This window comes from Biomphalaria glabrata, chromosome 15 (genome assembly GCF_947242115.1).
Source record: "Biomphalaria glabrata chromosome 15, xgBioGlab47.1, whole genome shotgun sequence".
NCBI classification, from domain to species: Eukaryota; Metazoa; Mollusca; class Gastropoda; family Planorbidae; genus Biomphalaria; species Biomphalaria glabrata.
Genome location: NC_074725.1, coordinates 17,028,803 through 17,056,775, shown reverse-complemented (window position 1 = coordinate 17,056,775; position 27,973 = coordinate 17,028,803). Strand labels below are relative to the sequence as shown.

The following is a 27,973-nucleotide window of genomic DNA, read 5'->3' as shown; positions in this document are numbered from 1 at the left end:
ATTAAAAAGAAGAGTGGCACAATTCTGGGAAAAATTATTAGCTATAAAGCTCTAGAGAATCTAGACACTACAATACTTGAAGTAAGTTCGTGTTGACTAAATTTGTTTTTAATTGCAAACGTAAAGAGATCTACTAATCAATTACATCTAATTTAGATATTAATCTAGTGTCTAGTCTAAATCTTTGGAAGATTTAGTAGATTAAGATAGAAATAATAACGAAATTAAAATTTTTAACGTCCACCATCTTGAATCTTGGTTTTCTGTTTTTCAATATTTTCAAAAAGACAAATTATTTTGTAAAACTAAACTAGATTAAATCATTAAAATATTAAATGTAGTGGGTTTTTAAATTTTAGTCTCCATTCAAAATACTCTATTAAGTCTATTGAGATTAGAACTAGATCTATTCTAGATCTTCATCTAGATCTAGGTTCTAGGACTAGTTCTAGAATCTAGCTAGATGAGATCTAGATCTAGATGCACCTTTTCCTTGCTGGGAAAAACTAACATCATCAATCATAACATTATTTTATTAGATTATTTAGATTATTAACATGGCTTATTTTAACTTTCTCCCCGTCTTTAGAATTAGATTTAGACTAGATCTAGATCTAGTTATAATAGTTATATTCTAGATCTATATGTAGGGATGTGAAATAAAAAAATTATCTTTGAAAAATCAATTTTTCGTTAGTACATCGTTAAAATACTTTTTTGAAAGAACTTTCCAATGGTGTATAAATTATGACTTTAAGTCAAGTTGAACAGTTAGAAAGTTATGATTTTTTGGCAATATCCGCATTGAGCGTCGGTATTTACACTCCTGGCCATTTTTCTGCGTTGTCAAGGAGCAGGATCAAGACCAAAAGCATTATCAAAAGGGGGAATAACCTAGTTGTTTTTTAAATACCGACTTTAATCACGGATAGGAAGAGAGAGAAAATAAACTAATAGAAATTATAGAGCTCAGAGACCTATATAAAATACCGACCGTAAATACGGATAGCTATGTAGATTGAATAAACAACTAAGAATCTAAACTATTACTAGCAGTAGTTTTGAATAGGGGGAGGAGAGAATAGTATATTATTATATAATTTATAAATATATTCTTATTAATTACATCTAGATTACAATAATTGCAGAAAAAAATAGTGGATCTAAATGTGGCATTTGTATTTGATATAGACTAGGTCTAGGTGCAGAATTTTTGGATTAAAATTTAATGTGCTGTCAACATGTAATATTTCTAAGTTAAAGTTGAGATTAATACTGAATTTAAATAGCTGTACGCATACCGGGACGTCTATCTAGTCAAATGTTAATGAAGTCAACATTAAATTATAAGTATAATAATTACATACCGGTACAGTAGGTAGTGGATCTAGATGAGGAAAAACATTATTTTAGACAGATGTAAGAGAGCAGTATTTGATATAGACTATGACTAGGTAATAGGTTTAGATTATGTGTGTGTGTTAATGTGTGTGTAAAAAGAACTGAATTTAAATACACCTTCATCTTGGTCTATATAGAGATTAATGATTAAATTTTAAATAGATCTATTTAGTAATATTTTGATTACCATTTAAATAAAATAATGTTGATATCAATATTGTATTTAAATAAATCTAGGACTACTGCAACATTTCTTAATATGTCTGTCTAGAATAATGTTGAAATAAGTAAAATACGACATTATATTTTTATTTCCCCTATGGTGCTGTCAACATTTACTTAAAATGGACATTATTATTGTGATCATATTTCTTTTAGACTTCGGACCTATTAAAATCTCAATAGACAATATTTAGCATCGTTTTTTTCTTTCAACGCTGGATGAGTGGATCCCTGTTTTTTTGTAGCAAAGGTTTTGGCCTTGTAAGGGCCCCGATTGGTCCAGCTCATACTAACCACATGGCCCCATTTGGGGGAGGAACATTGGCCCAAACAGGCGCCTATAGTCTGGGCTCAGTCAGGGGGCCCAGAAAATCCCCTTGTGAAACGCTTGTGAAGCCTGTAAGGGGAAGGACTTGTGGGCACCAACAGGGCCAAAGATAATTGGCCCTTTGGGGGCAATTAATGAAAGCCCAAACATGGCCCTTAAGGATCGAGTCTTGGCACAATGAAGGGGCCCAGATAAAGCCCAGATAGAAACCCTAATGGGGCTATTATAGGGCAAATGTTTTGAACAAACGTGCCTAAGAAAAATCGAAAAAATCTTGGAAGACAACGGCCACCCACTCCATCAGAACTACGCCAGGTCGTCGCGAAGTGGGCGACTGCTGTCAATCAAAACAAGAACGGAGCGGTACAAAAACTCGTTCGTACCTCACTCGGTCAGACTCTATCACCGCCACTCATTGATCAGGGAACATGGAATGCACCAAGATACCTGTGTGTAGTCGCTGAATGAACTCTTTACGTTGTGTCTGTTGTATTTATGTGTATGTTTCTGTTGTGTTGTCTCTATATGAGAAACAAGTCCTTGTAATCACAACAAATTTCCGTAAGGATCAATAAAGCAGTCTTAGTCTTAGTCTTAGTCTTAAGGGTATGAAAGGGCTAACCACATGAGCCCCATTTGGGGATGAACATTGCCCCAAATGAGGGCCCTAAGGGCTGAGTCTGGTCTCAGTTTGGGGGCTAAGATGAAGCCCTGATGAAACCCTCACGGAGTCAGTATGGGGCTAACATTTAGGGGCCTGAAAGGGCTAAACACATGGGCCCCATTTGGGAGGCGAACATTAGCCCAAATGGGAATCCTTAGGGCTGAGTCTAGGCTCAGTTTGGGGGCCCAGAGAAGCCCTGATGGAACCTTCATAGAGCTAGTGTAGGGCTCAGATTGAGGGGCCTGAAAGGGCTAAACACATGGTCCCCTTTCGGAGGTGAACATTAGACCAAATGGGGGCCCTTATGACTGAGTCTGGTCTCAATTCAGGTGCCCAGATGAAGCCCTATTGGAACACTCCAAGAGCCATTTGGGGGCAAACACTGAGGGGCCTGAAAGGGCTATACACATGGGCCTCATTTTGGGGGTGAAGGTTAGCCCAAACGGGCGCAATCAGGGGGCCCAGATGAAGCCCCGATGGAAACCTAATTGGGCTAGTATAGGGCAAACGTTGATGGGCCTGTAAGGGCTAACCACATGGGCCCCACTTGGGGGATGAACATTGGCCCAAATGGGCGTCCTTAGGGCTGAGTCTGGGATCAGTTATGGGGCCCAGATGAAACCCTATTGGAACCCTCATAGAGCTATTGTGGGGCAAACACTGAGGGGCGTAAAAGGGCTATACACATGGGCCTCATTTGGGGGTTGAACGTTGGCCCAAACAGGCGCAATCAGGGGGCCCTGATGAAGCCCTGATGGAAACCTAATGAGGCTAGTATAGGACAAACGTTGACGGGCCTGTAAGGACTAACCACGTGGGCACCATTTGGAGGTTGAACATTGGCCCAAACGGGCGCCCTTAGGGCTGAATCTGGGCTCAGTCAGGGGGCCCAGAAAATCCCCTTATGAAACCCATTTGGGGCCCATCTGGGGGATGAACATTAGTCCAAATGGGGGCCCTTAGGGATAAGTCTGGGCTCAGTTACGGGCCCAGATGAAGCCCTGATAGAATCCTCATGGGGGCCCTAAGGGATAAGTCTGGGCTCAGTTAGGGGGCCCAGTAAATCCCCTTATGAAACCTGTATGGGGCCAGTAAAGGAAAGTACTTGGCCCTTTGGGGGCAATTAATGAAAGCTCAAACAGGGACCTTAAGGATTAAGGATCAGGGGGCCTAGATGAAGCCCTGAATGATCCCTCTTGGGGCTAGTATGGGGCAAACAATAAGGGGCCTGTAAGGGCTAAACACATGGGCCCCATTTGGGGGATGAACATTGGTCCAAATGGACGCCCTTCGGGCTGTGCCTGGGCTAAGTTAGGAGGCCCAGGTGAAGCCTTGAGGGAACCCTCATGGGGCCAGTGTGGGCCAAACATTGAGTGGTCTGAAGAGTTAATCAAATGGGCCCCATTTAGAGGATAAATGGGTGAGTCTGTGCTCAATTAGGGGGCCCAGATAACACCCTGCTGAAACCCACAAGGGGCCAGTGATGAGTGTAAACATTGAGTGGCCTGAAAGGGCTAAACACGGGCCTTTTTTGGAGGATGAATGGGGGCCATTAGGGATGAGACTGTCTTTAATTGGAGGGCCCAGATAAAACCCTGATGAAACCTACGTGGGGCCAGTGATGGGGGCAAAGAGATGGGCTTATTTGGAGGATGAATGGGGGCCGTTAGGGATGAATCTGTGCTCAATTAGGAGGCCCAGATAAAGCCCTGATGAAACCTACCTATGAAAATAAACAAGTGTAATCACAGGTCGATGGTGAATGACTATAATTTGACAGCAGTCACAAGTATAACAACTAGAAAGCTAGTTCCACAATTCAGAAACATTACGCACGAGTGTAAATAGTTAAATTCCTCACATTAAGTACAACTGGACATTTGTGGTGAAATGTTGTAATATGAAAAGACAATAGCAAATTTAAAAAAAAATCGTTAAATTGGTTTCAGAAATTGCTAACTCTAGTAATTCCTCAATTTAGAATGTGAAAAAAAAAGGAAAAGTGAATGTATAATACAGTATAAATATGAATTAAAAGACATTATACAGTTAACTAGCGTATTTTTCTAACACACACACACACATATATATACATATATATATGCGGCCCCCCATTCCCAAAATTTTGTTAATGCGGCCCTCGATACAAAAAGGTTGCCCACCCTGATTTACACTTTCGGAAATATTTACGGGCGCTAAATATGAGAGCTTGTATGTGTCGGGGGCGGCTCCCCGACAAAATAGCGGGAGCAAAATAGCGCCGCCAAAAAAATGGCGTGAAAAAAATATCTTAAATTTAACATATGCACAAATTATGCAAGAATTATAATAAGCTGCTGATTTTTTGTGATGGAAAATAAATGTTAAAGTACTCTCTTTCTCTGCAAATATGGCATACTTTTAGAACTACTAATGCTGAAGAAGATAGAGACCACAACAAAAATGCTATTCAGGACCTTCACTTAAATAAGTCCGGTACTTTTATACACATTATATATAGCCTAAGTATGCCCTACTTTGTCGGGAAATTATGTCGGCGCTATTTGTCGGTTCAGCGTCGGGGGCGCATTATAAAGCGGGTTTTTCCAAATTATGTCAAAAGACTATGTGGGAGGAATAACGCTGCGCGGGTAAAAAAGAAATAGGGACCTAGAGAGCGAAAGAACGAGAGAATGGGCCGTGACATTGCAGTGTAAGTCACATTCATTCTCGGGCTCAAAAAGTATGTTAGGTTGATCGTTAAAGCATGGCCTGTTTATTAAAAAGTGCAAAGTAAATTATGCGACTTGCTCAATCGGACCTGGACGTAAGGGAAATTACCAAAGGCCTGGAAAGTGGCCACGATAGGAAAGGCGGCCGACCGACCTGACAGCTATAGACCAATATCCCTAACATCGTTTGTAGGGAAAATAGCTGAAAGAGTGATAAACAGAAGGCTCATGTGGTACTTGGAAGAAAGCAAAATTATCGCACTTGAACAGGGCGGGTTCAGGCAACATAAAAGTGCAAATGATCAAGCGATGGTGTTTATGCAGTCAGTAGCTGACGGTTTCCCGAGAGGTACGGTAAGACGCAAGGGCGAATTGACACTGTCAGTATTTTTAGATCTTAAGCCTATGACAGAGTTTGGAGACAAGGATTATTGCTACAATGAATGAACCTCGGAGTATGCTCAAATAGCCTATGTATCGGTGACTAAAAAACTTCCTAACAGACAGGACAGTCCAGTCGCGCTACGGATCTAGCGTGTCTCGCAAAAGAACACTTGAGCAAGGTTTACCGCAGGGCTCATCATTATCATGTACGCTTTTCTTAGTCTATATAAACGATCTGATAGAACGATTGAAATGTTGATCTCTGCTCTTCGCTGACGACCTGCTAATCTGGCAGACCGGGATATCCGCTGCAGCTCTCATGGCGGAAATCCAACATGACCTCGTCACGATTTCGTTCTTTACCCGTATGTGGAAAATGGAAATAAATTGTACTAAAAAACCCCAGTTCAGACCCTATTTACATTGGGAAAAGACATCCACCAAGCAGCCATAAATCTAAAAATTGATGGGACCACGCTTGAATCGGACCCACGGCCCTGGATCCTAAGCTGGTTATGTCTGATCATTTGTAAGAAGTACGACAAAAAGCCTTAGAAAGATTGAACGTCATAAAGCTAATGGTGCGGTAAGGTCGCAAATCAAGTTAACGCCTCGCAAACGTCTCTAGTGGGCTTAGACTTTAAAAAAAAAGGATGTCTTCGCCCCACCCCACCCAATCGGCTAACAGGGGAACGACATAATATAAAGATCTGTGTTTTAATTTTAATTATATAGATATTTAATTGATTCTGTTACCAAGCTGTGATTTCTACAAATAAATTAGAACGCCCCCCCCCCCCCCCCCAGATCGAAAGTTTATGCCATCGCCACCTCCCCATCCCACCAGATTGGCCAACATACTAAATGGGGGGAGGGGCGAAATTATCTAGAAGCAGGTTGAAAAATAATTAATTAGTATATATTATTAACATAACTAATAAATTCGTACACAGATTGTGTGATTTCTTTACTAAAATTCGTTCCCGAAGGGGGGGGGACGATTGCTCCTACCTCCCCCCCTCCCCTGGATCCGCCAGTGAATTGGGGCCATTGTGTTTAGCCCTTTCAGGCCCCTTAAAGTTCGTCCCTTACTGGCCTCCACTAGGGCTTTATCTTTGCCCCCTGATTGTGCCCAGAATCGCTCTTTAAGGGCCCCCATTTGAGCGACGATCAACCCCCGAAATAGGCCCCTTGTCTTTAGCCCTTTCAGGCCCCTCAATGTTTTCCCCTGTTAATGGCCCCATGTCTGTTCATCTGGGCCAACTTACTGAGCCCAGGCTTACCTCTAATGGCCAACATTAATCCCTAAATGGGTCACATGTGTTTAGCCCTTTCAGACCCCTCAATGTTTGCCCCTCTTACTGTCCCCACTTCAGTTTTATCAGGACTTCAATGTTTGCCCCTCTTACTGGCCCCTCATGGGTTTTAACCGGAATTTATCTGGGCCCCCTAACTGAGCTACTAAGCCCAGACTCACCATTTAGGACCCCTGTTGTTTGGGCCAATTTTCACCCCCCAAATGCAGCCCATGAGTTGTAGCCTTTTCAGGCCTCTCAATATTTGCCCCATTACTGGCCCTATGAGGGTTTCATCTGGGTCCCCCGACCCCAAGTTCACCCCTAATGGCACCCTAGGTTTAGATTTCTGTGCGTGTGTGTGTTTGTGTGAAAGAAAAAAACAATTTAAATACCATCTAGATCTATATAGACTAATGATTACATTTTAAATAGATCTATTTAGTAATATTTTGATTACGATTTAAATTAAATAAAGTTGAGATCTAAATTGGCCTACTAGCCTATAAGTCTTATCTACATCTATCTGAAACTATTGATTTTTGTGCCAGTAACTGTTGGCGCAAGTCTTCTATACTGTACTCTTGTCAAAAAAAAAATAATCCAATTTTAATAATAAACATACCAGTACCAGTGTACCATACACACGTTTACGTGCTAATGAAGTAACAGAAATAAGAAAAACAAAACACAAAGACAGATCCATAACATTTTATTAAGACTTATTAATTCTTAAAAGTATAGACAAAAAAATCATTACAAAAAAAGTTAGATCTAGAAATAATCTACATTTGCTCTATAACTTGCACTAGATCTAGTAAATGTATGAGTTGTTTAAATAAAATAGATCTACATTTTCAAACGCTATCGAACTTTTTCAGAACTATATTTTATAGTTGGCAACAAAAGAGAACTCATTTAATTTTATTTTTTGGTTTGAGTGATATATATCTAATTTATCGGTAACCAACCAAGCCAATCTGGCAACAGTTACAGTTTGTAAATATTGACGCTCATTGCGGAAATTGCCGATTTTTTTCTGCCGTTTTGACCTAGCATGGTTGACATGGAGCATGTAAGATGAGAGTGTCTCTCTCGCTCAGCCAGCGAGACACACCCCCCGCTCAAAAAGTTAAAAAATTGGAATTGAATTTCATAGAGGATAAATCTACTTATTAAATAAGAAATTTAATTGTAGACCTAGTATTCGTAGTAAATTTCTAGCTCACAAATGTGATTTCATTTATATTTATGAACTCCACTTGTTTAGAATATAAATATTGATGAAATAAACAAATTATCGGGTCTAGAGCTACAAGAAATGTAAGAGAGGTGTGAACAAAATGGAAGCTTTGTGATGGCAGAAAATAAAATATCTAAAAAGTGGAATCAAATCGTCTGAAACAATTTTTTTCAAGTTGGCTTTAAAATTATAAATAAAATAGATTGAACCATTAAAACTCTTCTAAAACTATCAAGAAACATGCATAATTGTTATATCTACTAGCCTATGCATGATTTTATTCATTAGAAAGTTTAGTTTTCAAAAAAAAATAAAAAAAAGTCCATAGGGAGCAGTGCAAATTTATGTATTCAACATTATAATCGATAACAATTGAAGAAAGTAATGTATCGTGATAAAACTTGGCAGAAATATGGCCAGATAAATAATCTATTACGGGGGAAAAAAACAACTTCTTAGGACTTACCTGAAATGAGTATCAGTAAAAATAAAAAAAAAATATACCTTCAAGTTAAAAAAAAGTAAGAAAATACACATTTTTTTTTAAAGTCCACATGAAAAAAAAATGTTCCTCAATATAAAATGTATCCATTTTGGCTACAATTTCAATGGATTTAAAATCATAATCGATTTCAATCAAGGGCCTATGTACAGAAAGTAAGAAAAACGAATCTCAAATTTTGACAGCATTTTTTTACTTCCGGTTTTACGGATTTTCACATATCTACTATATGGTATACCTCTTAGCTTCTAGAGTCTAGACTTAACTAGACTAACTAGACCTAGCTAGATCTAGATCTAAGTTAGTAAAGTAGTAGAAATAGAATCAAGAATGGCTATCTATAAATTAGTATAAATATTAGTTAATAAATTATTTTTATAATCATTATTATAATCCTATCATGACCTATGCCTATGATACTCTAGCCTGCCTATACCTATGGCTATGCCTATATTATTATTAAAAAATTAAGTATAGTCTATTAACTATCGAGTAGGGAGGTGAAATAAAAAATTAATCTTTGAATAGTTTGAAATACAATTTTTTGTTGGTACATCATTAAAATACTTTGAAAGAACTTTCCAATGGTGTTTAAATTATGACTAAATGTTTAATAGTTAGAAAGTTATAATTTTTTGTGTGTTGTTTTGGCTTAACATTGGTTGACATGGAACCAGTAAGATGAGAGCGTCTCGCTCGCTAAGCCAGCGAGAACATGATATCTAGCATAAAAAAAAAAAAAGAATAATGGGGCATTTTCCTGGACCTTGTATTCATCATCATCATCAATCCTTTGAGTTCCTCATGGAACATAGGGCCTCGACAAAAACATGCCACTCTCCACAGTCTCTTGCTAGCTTTTTGATGGTTTCCTAGCTCTTCCCGGTCTTCTCTGCTTCTTCAAGTACACTGGGTCGTCATGTTCTTTTTGGTCTTCCTCTGCATCTTGTTCCCTGGGGGTTCCACTCTAAGGCCTGCCTAGCTCTGTTGCAGGTATCTTTTCTAAGGGTGTGACCAATCTATCTTCACTTCCTCTCTAAGATCTGCACTTCTATATTTTTCTGTCCACTCATCTCCTACAGTTTGGTGTTTTCTACTTTGTCATACCAGTGTATTTTTAGGATATTTCTCAGGCATCTGTTGATGAAGGTCTGTATTTTTTTTGTTGTGGCTTCAGTTGTTCTCCATGTTTCAGAATCATACAGTAGGACAACCTTGACATTAGAGTTTAAGATTCTTAGTTTAGTCTTGTTTGAGATGTGAGGAGATTTCCAGGTTGGTTTTAGCTGTGTAAATGTCTGTCGAGCTAAATTTATACAGCGTTTAATGTCTTCATCTGTTCCACCTGATATACTGACTACACTCCCAAGGTATATAAAATTTTCTACTTGGTCTATTGTCTGAGAATCCAGTACTATGTCTCCAATTTGTTTATTGTTTACTTTAAGTATTTTAGTTTTTTGGTGGTTTATTTTGAGGCCTACTCTTTTTCCTACTTCGCTTAAAGCTGTGACCTTTTCTTGCATATCCTGTAGTCTGTGTGATAATAGGGCTATGTCGTCAGCGAATTCCAGATCTTCCAGCTTTTTTGTGAGAGTCCATTGGATTCCTTTCCCTTCGTTAGAGTAGGCTTCTTTTGTGACCCAATTCAATACTAGAAGGAACAGGAGTGGTGAAAAAAGACATCCCTGTTTGACTCCTGTTGTGACTGGAAATTCCTCTGACAGCTTGCCACAGTGGGTTACTTGGCAGGTGAAACCATCATAAAGGTTCTTGATTATGGTTATTATTTTATTGGGGATCATTACAGTCCAGATAGATTCTCTGTCGCCACCATCAAAAGCTTTTTCAAAGTCGACAAAAGTTGCATAGAGAGGAGATTGCCATTCGACACATTGTTCTACAATTATTCTGAGTGTAGCTATTTGGTCAGCACAAGATCTCCATTTTCTGAATCTGGCCTGTTCTTTTCATAGGTGTTCATCACATGCTCCCTTTATTCTGTTTAGTAGGATTCTACTGAAAATCTTGCTTGGTACTGACAACAAAGTGATGCCTCGCCATTTCTCCCATTGTGATACTCCACTCTTTGGTATTTTTATTAGCAAGCCCTTTTTCCATTCACCCGGAGGTGTTTCTGTTAACCAAATTTGTTGAATAGTTTGTGCATTTGGTCAACTATTTCACTTCTTCCTTCTTTTAGGACTTCGAGTGGTATGTTGTCAATTCCAACAGCTTTACCTGTCTTCATTTGTTTGAGTGCATTCCTTATTTCTTCTTTTATTTCTTCCATGTTTATGTCTAGTGTTGGTCCTGCATTTAGATCTGGTGGATTTCGTGGTTTAGGTCTATTGAGTACTTCTTGAAAAATATTCTTTCCATCTTTCAAGTTGTTCATTTATTGAAGAAAGTAGTTTTCCCATATTTGTCTCGGACTGGAACATTGCAATTAGCCTTTTTGGTACTGAGAAGTTTGGTGATTTTGTACAGTTGTTTTATATCTGACGTCACACCATGGCCACTACTTTGGGCCTAGCCTAGCTGGTCGCGCTAGGGAAAAAAGGGAGGGGGGGAGGCTTCATACTCTCTGCTGATTTTGACAATCTCTTAGACCACACACCACACATGGCATAGTGCGTATATTATATACTTATCACAAGCCCAGTGCATGTTGATGTTTCACACTATGGTGTGATGTCAGTTACAAGCAGAGAATGAAAGCGTGGAGCGTGTGAATAGTGACAATATGGCTTGTGTTGTTGCTCTAATGTAAAAAAAAAATAAAGGTAATTCTGCAGGAGTTTTAGGGGCAGCCATCTTTGTTACTATTTTGTTATTGTTTATGTTCCAAAGAAATCCCAAGATGGTGTCTTAAAGTGGCTAATCCATTTAGGGTCTTAAAAATCATGTTAACCCCAGACCCTATCTTGTTCTTCCATTTGGTCAGTTTTACAGTAGTCTACTTTGACCCCGATAACATTACTTTCTCTCAATGAAAAAGGGAGCTGTACGTGTCGGAAGTGTAACAAAATGGTGCATGCGCAATATTTATGAGGAAGTTGGGTAGTAAACATTCAAATAAAAAAGATTTAATAATAATACAGTGAGGTGACCAATATGCAAGACAAAACCCGGGTGGCTGACAAGAATCCTTTACTCTAATTATACAATTAGAGTCTAGCTCTCTCACGTTGAACGTCTCGGTTGCTATTTATTTTTTGTGGTCGACCAACAATTGTTATTCTACTATTCTGATCTACAAAACTAGATTTGCTTATTGATTTAATCTTCATTTTAAAATTATAAATATTTATTCTTATTTTCTTGGTACTTTTTATCAATAGAAAAAAACTATGTTGCTCTAACTTAATAACATGCTAGCAGTTCGCTATAGAGCTAACAAAAACCCTAATAATAAAATTCAGAATCAAGGCACAACATATATATTTACATGTTTCCTTACTAAACTATACCAGAGATACTATTAAGTAATTCCCATTACTTTATTACTTTGTATAAAAATATGTAGCCCTTTTTGTGAAGCGCAATTTTACAGTTAGAAATTCCGCACAAGGGAGCTGACTGTTTTTGGTTTGTTAACAATAGATAGAGGTTTAAAACTCCAAGTTTAGTGGGACACCTCTTGGTGCACCTGTGACACATTTTTTTTATGACCACATCTAAGTAATACTAAAAGAAATAAATAAAAAGATAATGGGATAAGACTATGTTGTTAAGCCATTTCAACCACATTGTCTGATCAATACTCCTTGGTTTTTAATAGAATAAATCTAACCCAGCTGTTCCATGTTACATCACAAGATGCCTTTTTGTGTACTATTTCTAGTTTTCAAATTACACTAGATGCACCTTTCAAGCTCAAAATATGACTATGAGACTTTTTAGTGAACCAACACCTTTTGGTCACCATTACAGGAAAAACACTAATATAAATATGTGTGCATTATTCATTGTTTCAGAACTTAGCTTTCCATTTGTATATTTACAATATCAATGAGGAAACATATAAGGCTGTGCTAGAAATAGAAATAACACCACAACAAAGGGCACTTTAAAATAATTACATCCCAGTTTTAAATCAGAACTTAAAATATTTGCAGTTTTAAGTTTTAAAAAAAAAATTGTTCCTTGAACATTTTTCTCTTTAATTGTTGGCCCACTCAAAAAAAAAGTTAAATCCTCTCTGCCCTCATAGTTCAATACCTTCTATTATTTTTCCTTTTTTATTTGTGTCTCTAATTCACACAAATTTCCTTCCTATAATTTTTTTGTGTACATTTTTTGTCTAACTTATGCTTTTGAAAACAATTATAACATAAATTTCCATTTAGTATTAAAGGAATACTTTTAGCTTAAGTTCTTTGCATACACTGTTTTAACAATCATTCACTAATTGTGTTGTCATTGGCAGTTAGCACACTTGTCCTCATATCCTGATGAATTTTTTTTTTTTTTGTTGCAGACCAGTTTAAAACATCATATATCAATGTCAGACTACAGAGGTAGAGGTGGCAGAGGGAGAAGCCCAAGAGGTCGTGGTGGACCCAGGGGCAGAGGTGGTTACTCAGATTTTCGAGGGAGAGGTGGCTACAGAGGACGTGGTGATGGATTTTCAAGAGGAAGAGGTGGTCCACCGAGGTAATTGTTGATGTTTTTTTTACTGCATGTTTGGTATTTTACTAGTTTGTTTTCAGTAACAAGATCTGACTAGTAATTTATAAAGAACAAAATATTAATGATATACATATTTTATTTCAGACACATGAATCGTGATGATGACTCTCCACCCAGAAAATTAGCCATGATGTCAAGATTTGATTCAGACAGAGGTCCTCCCATGAGTAAAGGTAATGAAAAAAACTTATTTTTACATTTATTTCATGTTTTAAGAAATATATGTGGGTAAAATATATTTAAAGATCTTACCAAATTAGCTGTAATGTTTGTTAATTAATGTCATCATCTATTTATAATTTTGTATCTAATTTTAAACATTTTTGTAAGATTTTGATTAACATTTATTTAAAACTATATACAATTTAAGCTGAAAAGGCCATTTTATAATGTGAATAATAATTCAATAAAGTACATAATTTCTGTGTCAATAAAAACAGAAATTTGGTAGACTAGGTATTTGTAACTATTAAACGAAGTCATGTCAATAGTTCTGTTGGTGTGTACATATTCTTTCTCAAATGTGAAGGAAAACACAGTTAGTAGAGCTGAGTGACCTGACCCTACTTTTATTGTATTCTATTTTACCATTTCACCATGCATTTTATAGACATATTGAATTTTATTTTAATAGGTCGAAGAGGTGACAGATTTGACGATGACTTTGACAGAGCTCCACCCTCTAGATCAAGAGATCTGTACTCGTCTCCACCTCGTGAATCTAGTAGACTTTTGGATAGGTAATTATTTTTTTATCTTCTGTTGGAGAGTTATTTTGAAACTGAATTGTTTTTTTTTTTTTTATTATATCATAAAATTTAAATTTTTGTCTTGTGTAGATTGAGTCCACCAAGAAGCAGCCTACGAGATAGAGACTTTGGTCTAAATGCAAGAGAATTCATAATTTCCCCCCGTTTAAGCTTATCAGGAGACTCTGGGTTAGTCCATTTTATTTTTAAACTTTTAAAAATGTATTTTTAATTACAATATTTCACCCAAAAGAAAAGGAGTGCTAATCCCTTGAGGCTCAAATGAGTCTTCTCTATCCACCTCCTCACCCCTAACTCTAAACCATGTTAACATGGATGGGCATCGTCAACACTACTAGATGTAGTACTAGTGTAGACCTAGATCTAAAACCTTCCTCAATACTGCCCTGATTATTATTAGGGCTTTCAGAGTAAATGATATCAGAGTCAATGACTTTGCTTTCATCAATTTCACCATCTGACATGTTGAAATTTTCCACCATCACTAGCTAACTTAAAAAAAAATAAATTAAAATAAATTATCTTTAAAAAAACAACAACGAAGGAAGCCGCCATTACAGGTTACAAATGTTTAAAAATAGTAAGAATTAATCTGATTGGATGTTACAAACACTGGCTAACCAATCTTGTTGTTGGAACTATTGTGACCGATAGATCGGCCTTTCATCTTTTTTGAACCAAACCTATCAAATCTCGCATCATCTCCTAAAGGTTAATGACCTTGTCGCTGTTCATGGTTATAATTTCTCACATTTTGTTAGTTTGCAGTTCATAAATTGTTCAAACTTGAATAATTAAAAATATGTTCTTCTTTCTGATAAGGGAAAAGTAGTGATATTTCAAAAATTATAGTTTGACATGAATTAAAGGCATTACATTTTTAGTGTGTTTTCTGCTGGAGTAAAAACTAATCAGTCTATTAAGAGGCTGGAAGAGCTGCTATAAGTTTTGTGTGGTGCGTGTGTCACATGTAATCCTAAAAGAGCTGAGTTCCCCTTTTAGATCACAACCACCAAGTATTACAGATGCTGTATACAATAGGTGTTGCCATTACTTTGCCCATCTCATTACTTACATGACAAAGAATCATGCAATGTTCATACTTGCCTATTTAGACTGAGGACAAGTAGGACATTGTACATTGGATATGAGTGCTTGCAGAACATCATGCTTAAAAACTAATGATGTCCTTTTTTTTGTATAAACACAGATCTTTTAGAGAATCATATAGTACAAGTTTGAGAGAAGACAGACGAGATAACATTGGTCGGTCCAGAGATTTTGTTTCACCTCGCTCAAGTGGTGACTACATTGTTGAAAAGAGTAGTCGAGATTATCGTGACTCTTCGCGTGATTATGGATCCAGAGATTACCCATCATCACGATCTGCAGAATTTAGAGAACCACTGCGCAGGGATTTGTCCCCAAGAGACAGGTAAAATGTTGCAACTTTTTGTCACTATTAGGCATGTAATTATATATTTGTGTGGACATATGTTTTGTATTTAGTTTGAGTCAAAGACTTGCTGAGTGCAGGCATTTAATTAAATATTTACATTCCATTGTATGTATAGACTGCAGGTCATTATGAAGAGTTATATGGTAGCTTTTTGTCTTTCTAGATCTGATATTTATTATTGGGTGTTTCCAAATATTTTTTTTATTAATGTTTAGAGGGGGAGGAGAAAGGAAATAAAGCTACTTATTCAAAATATTTTAAATTTTCTTGGTAAATATCTACTTAGGCATCTGAGCAAGTCTTCCACTGTTGCTGTTGATAATGCATATTTGTTTTGTATAAAAGTATTTATATTTTAGTTTGATTTTTAAAAGATATATATTCTTAAACATTAACAATATTTGAAAAAAAAGCTTATATTATTATATAATAATTTTTCTAAAAAAAAATGCTATCTAGTTTATTTTTTAAATAATTTATGAACCTTTAGTTCCTTTATTTTTCGTTATCAAATAAAGTTTGGCACTTATGCCTGATTTTAATAATTTATTAAGATTTCAATCACAGTATCTTGAAAATTAATTTAAAAAATACAAGGTCCTTATTTAAAAATTAAAACAAATTTTTCTCTATGGGTTTTATTTTCTTCCCTTCTATTTATGTTATCAACTTGTGCTCTAGAATATTTTGTAAGCATTGCTTCTCTTTTGTTTGAGAATGTGTGTGTTTAAAAAAAAACCCAGACCACTACTACTTTTAAACCACCTCAAATTGATGTTGAAATGAAAACGTTTTACAAAACTGTAAAATTGTAATGTTACTTAGTCCACAACATTGGAGTAGTTGAGATTAGTTGTGAGGAGGGAACATAAATAAACTTTGGCAGTAATTAACAACAGTAAATTTGTTAGCTGATTTTATGATAAAACAGAATATTTTGTTTGTTTGTTTTACATAATTCGGATGTTCCTTCAGAGTTGAAGATAGTTTACTTCCTAGTCCAAACCTCCCGCAGGACGACAGGGGTTGGGAGCGGGCAGGGTTTGAATCCTCGACCGTCGATAAATCCGAACGGCAGTCCAGCGCGCAAACCGCACGACCAGGCAGCCATCCATTCTAGTCAGTGGGTTGAAAAGCAAAGAAATAGTGCTATAGAAAATATTAGCATCAAAATTAAACAATTGAACACTCTTGTTTTTGTACACCTCTACCCAATCTTTTTATCGTAACTTTCAATTGGCCTTAACTTTATACAAGTCATGTAAGTTTCTGACATTTATTTACAATTATAATTTTTTTTTACTTAAAATTGGCTTTTAATTACATTGTTACATCAGTCTACATGATAATTTATATTGTCTGCATAGATAATAAATGATGGTCCACATTTTCATAAAAAAGTATATTTATGCTCATAAAAAGTACATATATTTAATACTAACACAAGTTTTCAAAAAACCTTTTGACAAATAGTTTCAACTGTATTTGAGCTCAGCTTTTGTTAACACTATTAACTTGTTTCAATCTGTAGCATGTTTAAGTGTATTCTTTGTGTACAACTGTGTACATCTCTTTTTCTTTTTAATTAATCCCCCTGCTAGCCAGGTTACCACCAATCTTTAGTGCTAGAGTGTAGATTTTGTTTGATTTCCAGGTCAGCACAACACAGCTATGATAATGACCGCAGCTATAGTCCAGAACGCGAGTTTTCTTCCAGGGGTGGGCGAGGTGGCCACGTCAGTAGGCACAGTAATAACTCGATAGACAGAGACAGAGATCACCATCATAGTGGCGGTGACAGGTAATTTTGGACTCTGTACTTCCACAGAATCTGCTCTTAATTCTATTCTCATGAAATGGTTTAAGTTAATTAGGCATTGTTACTTAAGCCTTTACAGGATTTATTGTAATGATTGTAAAACATAACAGAATAAAATTATATGTAATGACAAGATAGAAAGACGCATAGAAGTTTTTGGGTTTTTCTGCAGTGACATGACGAGCAATTAAAAAGTAAGAACAGAAATAGAAGAGTTACGGACAAGAACGAAGGATAGCCACGATAGCAACGAAAAGGACTGTGCTAAATCCCTTCAACTGACAAAATACTTGAAATAGATCTGTATTCAGATGTTAAATCTACATAAATAGTAAATCCAGATAAAAATACACAATATGGCTGACACAGCCAGACACTGGTAACGGTTTCGAACTTTCTCTAGATCCAACGAATGAAACTAAAATCCAGCTGCAGTCTAGATAATTAGCATAAATGTAAACTAGATCCAGTAGACATACGAATAAACAAATGTTAGTCCAGTAATCCTCCGATAGTGTACTTATCCAAATGTAGATAGATCCAGATCTCTAGTAAAATACGAAGATGATACCCTGGCTTGTAATCAATGGGGTCGCCACTTCTGTTGATGGTCTATGTGTTGATAAATGTAGATGTTGGTGTTGCTCGTGAGTTCGTAGTAGACACAATCAACAGAACAGTTAATAGATAAACTGAATAATTACTGCTGATAACTTCAAACACTTTAATGGATAATAAAGGGCACAGTCCTTGTTGTCACTATAATGGCCGTCCTTCGTTCTTGTCCGTTACTCTTCTACTTCTGTTCTTACTTTTTAATTGCTCGTCACGGAAAAACCCAATTAAACCCAAAAACTTCAATGCGTCTTTCTATCATGTCATAACAATATGCTCTAAAATCCTTACTTATTATCAATGTACAACTAAAATGTTTCATATTTACTGAGGTATCCACAGGATAGTGTTGTAGCATAGTGGTTGTTTTTTATTTTAATTATTTGCTTGATGTGTTTTAAGATTAGATTGTTGTTCTTGTAAATATTATTTTACTGCCCCTAATATACTACCTCAAATACTATAAGACTGCTTGTCCCATGGTCTATGCTTGTTGTCCAGAATACTTGTATTCTAAGCTATATCTATATTTTTTAGAAGAAACAAATGAGACTTGAATCTTTTAATATTGATGCCTTAGCACAATTATGTGTATTGTTGAAGAGGATTAAAGAATTAAATCTTTTAATATTGATGCCTTAGCACTATTATGTGTATTGTTGAAGAGGATTAAAGAATTAAATCTTTTAATATTGATGCCTTAGCACTATTATGTGTATTGTTGAAGAGGATTAAAGAATTAAATCTTTTAATATTGATGCCTTAGCAGTATTATGTGTATTGTTGAAGAGGATTAAAGAATTAAATCTTTTAATATTGATGCCTTAGCACTATTATGTGTATTGGTGTTGAAGAGGATTAAAGTACTGTCAAATTCAGTCATAAACTAATGGTCAAGAAGTTAATAAGAATCCCAACTACTCCACAAGACATTGGTTATATTGCTTAATCCTATGCATCCAAAAGTTGTCTTTTATCAAACCTCATGAATGATTGCTTGTTTGGATTTTCATTTGATATTCCAAACATAAAACAAAGAAAGGTGTTTTTATCAAAGTTTTTTAATTGTGGCTCATATAATAACGTATGTTTTTCTTGCTCTGGGAACAGAGATTATGGATCCAGTAGATTCTCCAGATTAGATGACAGAATCTCTAGTAGACCACCAAGAGAGTTTAGAGGTAAATATAAAGCTCTATCTTTGTTAAGCTTCTGTTATATATAAGCATTTCTTACCCAGTAATACATTTCTTTGAAATTGCTTTTGTTTGAAGGTCGTGGAAGAGGTATTCGGGGTGGTCGTGATGAACGTGGTGGTTATATGGGTAAGTACCTTTGGTAAAATAGTAAGTGCTGTAGACTTCAAAGTGCTCATCAATTTTATACAAAGATTTTACCATATAGATTTTAAAAAATGTGTTTTCATTAGCCAAATTTAAGAATAATTTTGAACTTCAATAAGAAAATTCTACTTTTGTACCCAGGAAAAGTAGATTATGATATACACACTTTTTTTTAAAAAACAATGATAGAGAATGTGAAATTGTGATTATATTTGATATTTACAAAGCCACACATGGAAAAGCCATAAAACATAGATGCAATTGCTTATTTGAGTAGCTATTTAGCCCTAAACTGATTTTAGTACAATTTCAAAATGCCATCTATGTTTATCCTTTTAGTACATCTTTTTTTTTAAACATTTTCTCTCTGAAACACAGTTCCTATTTGTCAATGCTTTTAAACTTATTTGTTTTGATTCTTTCCTTCCAAAAATTTTGTTAATTGCGTAAAATACAATCATGAATAGTTTCCTTTGTTTTACAGAGCACAATGTGTTTAAATCTGTTAACTTAAATGTTTTCTCTTTTTTTTTCTAGTATGATTTTTCCGATGGTAGTAGCATTGAACAATTAGCCCAAGATTTCCATTAATAATTTTTGTTAATAATTTGTGAAAATATGGATAAATATCATATAAAAAATTTTTTTATTTAGATCATAAAATATTTTTAGATAAATGTTCATAATCCAAAATTCAATTTTTTTTTTATGTTTTATAAAACTTAATATGTATTTTATTAAAAGGGCATGCATTTTCCTTTTATTCTATATCCAAAATATAACATTTTCTGATAACAAATAGAAATGTTATTGAAGTATAATTATGACATAGTATCGTGCTGTAAATATGCTAAATGAATAATTCCATCAGAATGTGGAAAAGAATTTAGGATAGAAAAGAGTTAATATTGAGATAACAATTCTTTAACTATGTCATTGAATTATTTTAACTATGATTTTGTTGATTACTACCAGAAAAAAAAAAGTTGATTTTGTAAACATATTGGATTAAGCGATAGTTATTTGTATTTAAAATTTTGCCACACTGCAAGTGATGCTTGAAGGAGCCTCACAAATGATGATTTGATGAACCCTATGGAACTAAAGTATTACCGCTGGTTGAGAGTTAAAAAACAACAACATGATATGCTAAACTTGGTGTATTAAAAGTGAAAGTCAGTCAGTTCTGTTTGCATTCTGTACTTAAGGAATACCCTTGGATTGTGAATGGAATAATAAACACCAACTTTATTTATCCCTGTGATTTAGAAATGGAACAATCAAAAAGTGATTATCTAAAGGATTACCTCTCTCAACAGAGGCTTGTACTCTAATACAATATCTCACAATAGGAGTCTATGGATAAAATACTCCTTCAGATCAAAGAATCTGAAAGGTTAAATTAACATAATGAACAAAAAAATGTGACAGTTTAGTCATATTAATTCTGAAATCCAAAGATTTGTCAAATATTTGGTGATTAATGTCAAAGCACATAGATAAAAAGCCCTAATATTTCTTTTAATGAATGTTTTAAACTAAATATCCAATAATGCCATAATTTATTTCACCAATACAATGCACAGGTTCTAGAGGCAGAGGAGGACCCCCACGAGGCAGGGGGAGAGCTGGTTTCTCCGGGGGCAGAGGGGGTAGACGATCCCCATCTAGCAGAGATGGCCCACTTGGAAAAAGACAACGCATGGAAGGCGGAGACAGCTATAGCAGGCGATAAACATGGGGGAAAGATTTTTTCAATTTGAATATATAGATCAATGAAACTTGACCAAGCACCTAGAGGAAAAAACTAAATGTTGTACACAAAACCTTTTTGAAATCAGTTTGTGACTCAGTGGATGGAATAAGCAACTCTGTTCTGTGTAATCTAGCAAGAATGGATGTCTCTGTATGAAAATATAGTGTGGACAGGAAAGAAGATACGTTGCGTCAAAGTATACTGAACCTGACTCTTAGTGTTGCTGCTAGTGTGGCATCTCAAACTATTGCAAACATGGATTGAAGCTTTTGCAAATTATATGATGGCCATTAGCTGGATTCTAAAGAAGTCAGAGGAAGCATTCTCTTTATTTTTTACCTTACATTTGTTCATTTCAATGTTTCTATTAGAGAGTAGTACTGTAAACCTTTCATTTTGATGTTCATGTGCTCATTAACAATTTTAAAGTAATAAATTTTTTAAGAAGAATTTTTCATTGTGTATCTTTATATGTTTATGCCAGTAAAGCAATCAAATGAGGAGTATGATCTGTCAAATTAATTATTGCAACTTGTAAGAAGGAACAAAACGTGCATGCCAACTTCTGCCATCCAAAAACTGCTGTGTTTGCCAGGAGAGAAAAAAAAATTAACTTAAAATAGAAATTGCAACGAAATGGAGAGAACAAAGTTATTTCATTTAAAATTAAAACATTTTTAAAAATGTAAAATATAAATTCTTACTTGAGCTATATGTTCAAATTTCTAAAGAATTTTGAACATAGAATATTTTAGGGATTTGTTATACACATACAAGCATCTGGACTCTGGAAAATGATGCTCTAAGAATAATATCAAAGTGTATAACAGTTATTATCTGTGTGATAATTATTTTCATTATGCACAAATTATCACTATTTCTTTTTAAAAAATCTATTCACACAAAGTCTTTTAAATTGATAACCAAGATTGGATCGGTAAGGATGGGGTCTAATAATCTAATGTGTTTGTCGCTATTACATTGAGTAAAGCTATATACATGTATCCTTCAAAGTGTATTCATATACATATCTAATGCAAGCCAACAGACTACAGAGCAGTGATTTATACATCCAAAGAAGTTGGTTATTTATTTTAAATAAAAGCATATCAGAGGTTTGTTGTCAGGAGCGTGATCTGCAGACACCATAAAATGAAATCATCTCTTCTGAGGTAGGTTTTAAATCTGTTTTGTAGCTTTGAGTCTTGATTTTATATGCAAGACTTCACAAAAGATGAGCATCTTTATATATAGATTGTATATGTTGACTGGTGGACAGTAGTGATCTTGTGAATATATTTAAGTTCATGCTAAAAGCTGGACCATATGGATCTGACCTGTGCAAATGAAGGAATCATCATGACTTGATAATTCAAAGCTAAGGAATAGCACATTGATGATTTAGAGCTTACTGATGACTATATTATATATAAATGGGTCAGCACCCCCCCCCAAAAGGTCTATATTTTGAGTGATAATAATGCACAAAGTAGTGACAGATGGACAGCATTGATCTCATGAATATATTGAAGATTGATGCTAAAAGCTGAACTTACGGATCTGTGCAAAGAATCATCTACATCATGACTTGATTGTTCAATGCCATGGAATATATTTTATCACTTATTGATGGGTTAGAATTATCTGGTGAATATATTACATATAACAGCCTCTGCAAAGGTCTATATTTGAGTACCGTATAGTGCAAGTACTAATAATTAATAGAGAACTTTTGAATGAAGAGATAAACCTTGATTTGTAGCTCAAAACATTTTTGGATGATAACTGACAGCACTAATTATAAAATGTTTTCATTGAATTTAGGATATGGAGAACATTTTTGACTGACATTGCCTAGGAGTCAGTGATAGAAACCAGTGACATGTATACATCTGGATATTGTCGTGTTATTATAAAATGTATTTGGTTGTTGCTTGTAGAATTGAACTAAGCAGATACTGTAAGCTATATTATTTATTTTGTTGGAACTTTTGAGCCAGGAAAAAAATAGAAACTACAAAATCTGTTTGAGGTTCACATAACAAGAAAATATGGTTGGCTGTCAATTCCAAACAGGAGAATTTGTAGATGAGACTTGATTTCTCATTTGGAAATAAAAGGATGGCTTTTCTTGTACTTGGATGTAACTCAAGGTGTAGACACTGGAGCACAGAAACTTTCAATCCATTCAATGAGGACTGAGAAATTGGGAATTATTTTCAATAGACTTTAAACCAAGTACTGTGGTTTTGTTGTTGGACACTTTATCTATACAAGGATTACAATTAAAATTAAATTAGATCAAATCAACTGTTACGAAATACATTTCCTCAACAAATTATTACATAATATGGTAGCTATTGGAAATTTTAGAAACTTATTGTTTACACATTCTAGCGTAAAATCACATTTTCTTTTGGTTATTTAATGTCGAGAGAAAGAAATTATTTGTATTGTACATTTCATTTGGCAGAGGGAGAACAAGACAATTTCATTCATGAAAGTGATGAAGCTGTTGTCAATGAGAAGATTCGTTTACTGCTAGCAGGTTAGTTAAGTGAATGTTTGATCTTGTTTATTGCACTGAGTAAGTCTTGTAGTGAAGCACCAAAACGTCTACATTTTTATTATACTTTTAAGCCATGGTGGGTCTGTGATATTTGTTTTTTTTTCTTCTATTATCTCTGAGCTCTTTGAAGTGCATGTTATTACTAGTTTTTCATTTTTCTTATTGTTTGTATTGAAAGCAACTATTTGTCAACATAAAGCCTAGTTTTCCCAGTTTATTTCTTAAGTCAGTCAGATACTTTAATGTTAATATGTTGAATTGTCTGGAAACTGGAGATTTTATCTCATATTACTAGGGTTACCAGACACCTCTTTGACTTTTGATGCCCCCACCCCTAAAGATAAAAAGTCTTTATTTTTGGTCCCCTTTGCCAGCTAGGGGTTCTAGGAGAGACTGTAAAGTGTGAGTGGGGATGGAGTTTCTTTTATTAGAAACATTAAAGGTTTTCTATGACCAGCCTAAACTATATGTTCATGAAGGAAGTGTGTTTAAAAAAAAAAAAGGATTTTTCTGTCCTGCTAATGATTTCAAGTTGCAGCACTGGTCAAACAATAGAACCTCTGTTAACATCAATGCTCTATTCCTTAAAGTATTGTATACATAACATTACATCATTCATTCATGAGTTAGTTATTAAGATATGAAGGATTCAATTGAAATACCTGAAAAGTAAACATCATTGTGAAATCCAGACATTTTCACACTTTAGACTAATACTGCCAGATGAAGGACATAGATCAAACAGATGTCCTACTTCTGCAAGACATCTGGTAACTCTACATATTACTGGTATATCCTGATTAATGATACCTCCAACAGGAGATTTTTTAGATCTTATACAATGCTTGAGTGTCTTTGGTCTGTAATAAGTTTCATCTAAGCATGTTACAAGTAGCATGTTACAAGTAGGCTAGTCTATACCACCACTATAGTGCATTTCAGACATGTTTAGTGCACAGTACTATTCCAGACTTTTAATATAACATTGTGTACTGGTTGCTCCTAATTTCACTTTTTTTGACAGTCTCTGTTCAGATTTTTGAACACTAAACACTTGTAATTCAACTTCTCATAGATTTGGATCTATTTGTGAAATACAACTTATTCTTAAGATATCTTGTGTTCTTATCCTAGCAATATCAATAAACCTAAAGTTGTTTTTTTTTGGTTAGAGCTTTTTTTTAATTTTTGTTTTAATAAAACCCTGAAGGAAAGCTCTTGTAAAATATTGAGAATAAAAACATGTCATCATAGTATTTCCTTTTTAAAAAACAAAACATTGATCTCCTTTAGTTAGTTCAATTTATTAGACCTTCACCTTCAACTTGTAGGTTCTGACAGTTTGAAGGAAATGTGAAGAGAAAAAAAAAGGGGGGGGGGGAGGTAAAGTACAACATATATTATCTAAATTCTCATCTGTGTCAGTGGGTAAATATTTTGTTTCTATGTTGACAGAAGAAGCACTAAAACTTAAGGCAGTTTATCTCATGATCAATCACAAGAAGACTACAATATTCACTGATGTGAGAGAAGGCACGACCGTGAACCAAGTGAAAAAAATCCTAGAAGGCATTTTAAAAGTTGACCCTCAGCACATGAAGTTGTATCTCAATGATACCTTGATGGCTGGAGGAGAGCTGGCAGTCTCCCTGTATGGCTTGACACCATCTACAGCCAACTGTCTCTCACCTGCAGTGCTTCATCTGGTTCTTAATTCTGAAGAATAAATGATAGCTAGTACTAATGTCAAACAATAATTAGGTTATAGTTTTATGTAAATAGATATCATTATTTGTGAAATGTACTTGTTTTTTTAGATTTTAGTTTTCAAGACATTTCATTTAGAAATGTTTAAATCTTATGACTGAACAATGCAACTGTAATAGTATTTTGCTGCTCAATCTTCACCCTCATTGTTATTTTAATAAAAATTTGTTACTCCATGTGATTATATTTTGTCCACATGCCAGACAATCGCTTCCCAAACGACTTCTGTACAGAGAGCTGTGTGTGCAGGAAATCGCTATAAAGATACCCTTAAAAACTTCTTCATGGAGTGTGATATTGAAATATGACCAATCCTACCCATGCCACATATATGACCTGCATTTCAAAGTGAGGATTGGACTTTACAGTCATCTCTATGCTCATAGGAAATGAGAAATATGCTCATCTTTGACCACGAAGGAGGAGCTATATATATTATGGTAGCAAAATATTACATATAAGCAAATATGTATGTGTAAAATATGTATGTGTAAATTGCTCAATATTAATGTCTTTGTATTATTATGATATTACCTAACTCTTTTTACTATTTCTTTGCACAATTTTACATTTAAATTTTTTTGTAAATATTTTGTTACAATTATTATTAAAAACTAAACCTACTATTGATGTATTAGGATAGAACCATGTTTATTTCATTTGGACATGGTGGCTGAGTGGTAAAGTGCTTGGTTTCCGAACCGTTTGAATCTGAGTGAAAACATGGGATTTTGAATTTATGGATTTTTAGGACATTTGAGTCCACTCAACTCTAATGATTACCTGACATTAGTTGGTAAAAGTAAAGGCTGGTGGTCATTGTGCTGGCCATTTGACGCCCTTGTAAACCGTCGGCCATAGATACAGATGATCTTTATATCATCTTTCCTAGATAGCTAGGTCTGAAAGGGAAACTTTGCTTTTTACTCAATGTATATTTCACACTGTCACAGTAAAGTGGTAGGCTATTAGCTTCACAGATATCAAATACTGTGTATATCGATATAAAATACATGAATAATAAAATAATGATATCAATGAAAGGAGATCTGCTCTAAACTTTCATTGTTCAATTCTAACATTTACTTGTGACAGTGGTTCTCAAACTTGGGTCCGCAAGGTGACCCTCAGGTTCGAAAAAAGTTGAAAATTGTATACAATTAAAATAATTTCTTCTCTAAAAGCCAGTTTATCCGATTGGATGATTTGAATAATAATCAACTCACCTCTCACTACTGTTTAATATGTCTATTACCTAAACCAAACATTTGTAGACATTCTTCATTTGGATATTCTTGACTGGGTGTTGAGCCCTTTTGCACGCAGACAGTCAGATCCCAATTACAGATGAATCCATTCTAATAGAGAAGCAGGTTATTGAAATATCCAAAACTGAGGAACTTAAAACACAAATTCTGATTTCAAAAACAAGATTCCAATTTTTTATCTTGCATTATAGGTTATTGTACAGAAAATGTTGACTGCTTTCCCATCTTCTTATGTGGTGGAACATGGATTCAGTGCTCAAAAAATTTAAGATACTGATTAGAAACTTGTGCTCATAGCAACATCACTTACAAACATTGAGCCAGACATAAATGCCCTGATAAAAATCTCATCCCATTTATCCCAAGTCATTAAACAAAAGTTGTAATTTTATTAAACACTCCTTCAACAAAATGTTTGATTTTTACATTTGTAATTTATTTACTATGCATTTAAGTACCTTTTTCACTTAGGGGTCTGTGGGCAAATTTTGACTAAACAACTGGTTCCTCAGATCAAAAACACACATTCAGCTTAGAATTAACAAAAAAAAATGTTCTCACATGGTGGCTATTAAGTTTCTGTGATATTCATGTACATTTCTTTTACAACTTTCACATTAGATATGTTACTGATTTTTTTGTTTGCTACCAATTTCTTTTGCATGTAAATTAGGTAAAGTATGTATATGCTATGACTCCAATTTAAAATAACTTACATATGGTACAATCTATTTCATTTTGAATTATATGGACTATATGGATTATATTGAAAAATTATAATGTCACTTCTAAATGAAATAGCTGTTACTGTAATTCAAAATGTAATTTATGCAAGAACATCCTTATGAGTGGTGATATTTTATGTAAATATATTGTTGAAAATATAACCTAGTAGTTGATTCATAACTACAAACTGCAGTGGTATGTTGTTCTGTTACTTCACCAAGCTGAGATGTTAAAAGACTGTCTTTCACTTTGTTTTCTTTGATTATAATATTGAGATTTATATATCTACTAGTATTTTACACCCTTACTTTTATAGGGTGCTTTTATTTGGATATGTTGTTTTTCTTTTACAAACTTAGACTTCTTATATTTGTATGCAATGTGCAGCAATAATAAAATACATAATTGTAGAGCTTTTCTTTTTCTTAAGTCTGGG

The 27,973-nt window shown here is 34.8% G+C and overlaps 2 protein-coding genes across 2 annotated transcripts in view; one reads left to right on the top strand and one right to left on the bottom strand.

Moving 5' to 3' along the window:
- LOC106069756 (major facilitator superfamily domain-containing protein 1-like) overlaps positions 1-7,962 on the bottom strand; it is a 31,033-nt gene extending 23,071 nt beyond the window's left edge. The window contains exon 1 of the mRNA XM_056012479.1: positions 7,952-7,962. The gene's annotated coding sequence lies outside the window, so the exon portion shown is untranslated. The remainder of the gene's footprint in view (positions 1-7,951) is intronic.
- Positions 254-27,947, top strand: LOC106055748 (RNA binding motif protein, X-linked-like-1). Its single transcript, XM_056012480.1, has 11 exons — positions 254-299; positions 13,234-13,409; positions 13,530-13,618; positions 14,080-14,185; positions 14,285-14,383; positions 15,426-15,650; positions 17,329-17,475; positions 19,219-19,289; positions 19,383-19,433; positions 23,681-23,755; positions 25,232-27,947. Exons 2-11 carry the CDS (start codon positions 13,258-13,260, stop codon positions 25,501-25,503), a joined length of 1,287 nt encoding a protein of 428 aa, XP_055868455.1. The 5' UTR covers positions 254-299; positions 13,234-13,257; the 3' UTR covers positions 25,504-27,947.
- The last annotated feature ends 26 nt before the right edge of the window (positions 27,948-27,973 follow it).

What these genes read in the sequence shown, in the direction of transcription:
- LOC106055748 (XM_056012480.1), top strand. Translation starts at nt 13,258, where the DNA reads ATGTCAGACTACAGAGGTAGAGGTGGCAGAGGGAGAAGCCCAAGAGGT. An exon ending in GGAAGAGGTGGTCCACCGAG is followed by an intron (nt 13,410 to 13,529) that starts GTAATTGTTGAT and finishes ATTTTATTTCAG; the next exon opens with ACACATGAATCGTGATGATG. An exon ending in ACCACCAAGAGAGTTTAGAG is followed by an intron (nt 19,290 to 19,382) that starts GTAAATATAAAG and finishes TTTTGTTTGAAG; the next exon opens with GTCGTGGAAGAGGTATTCGG.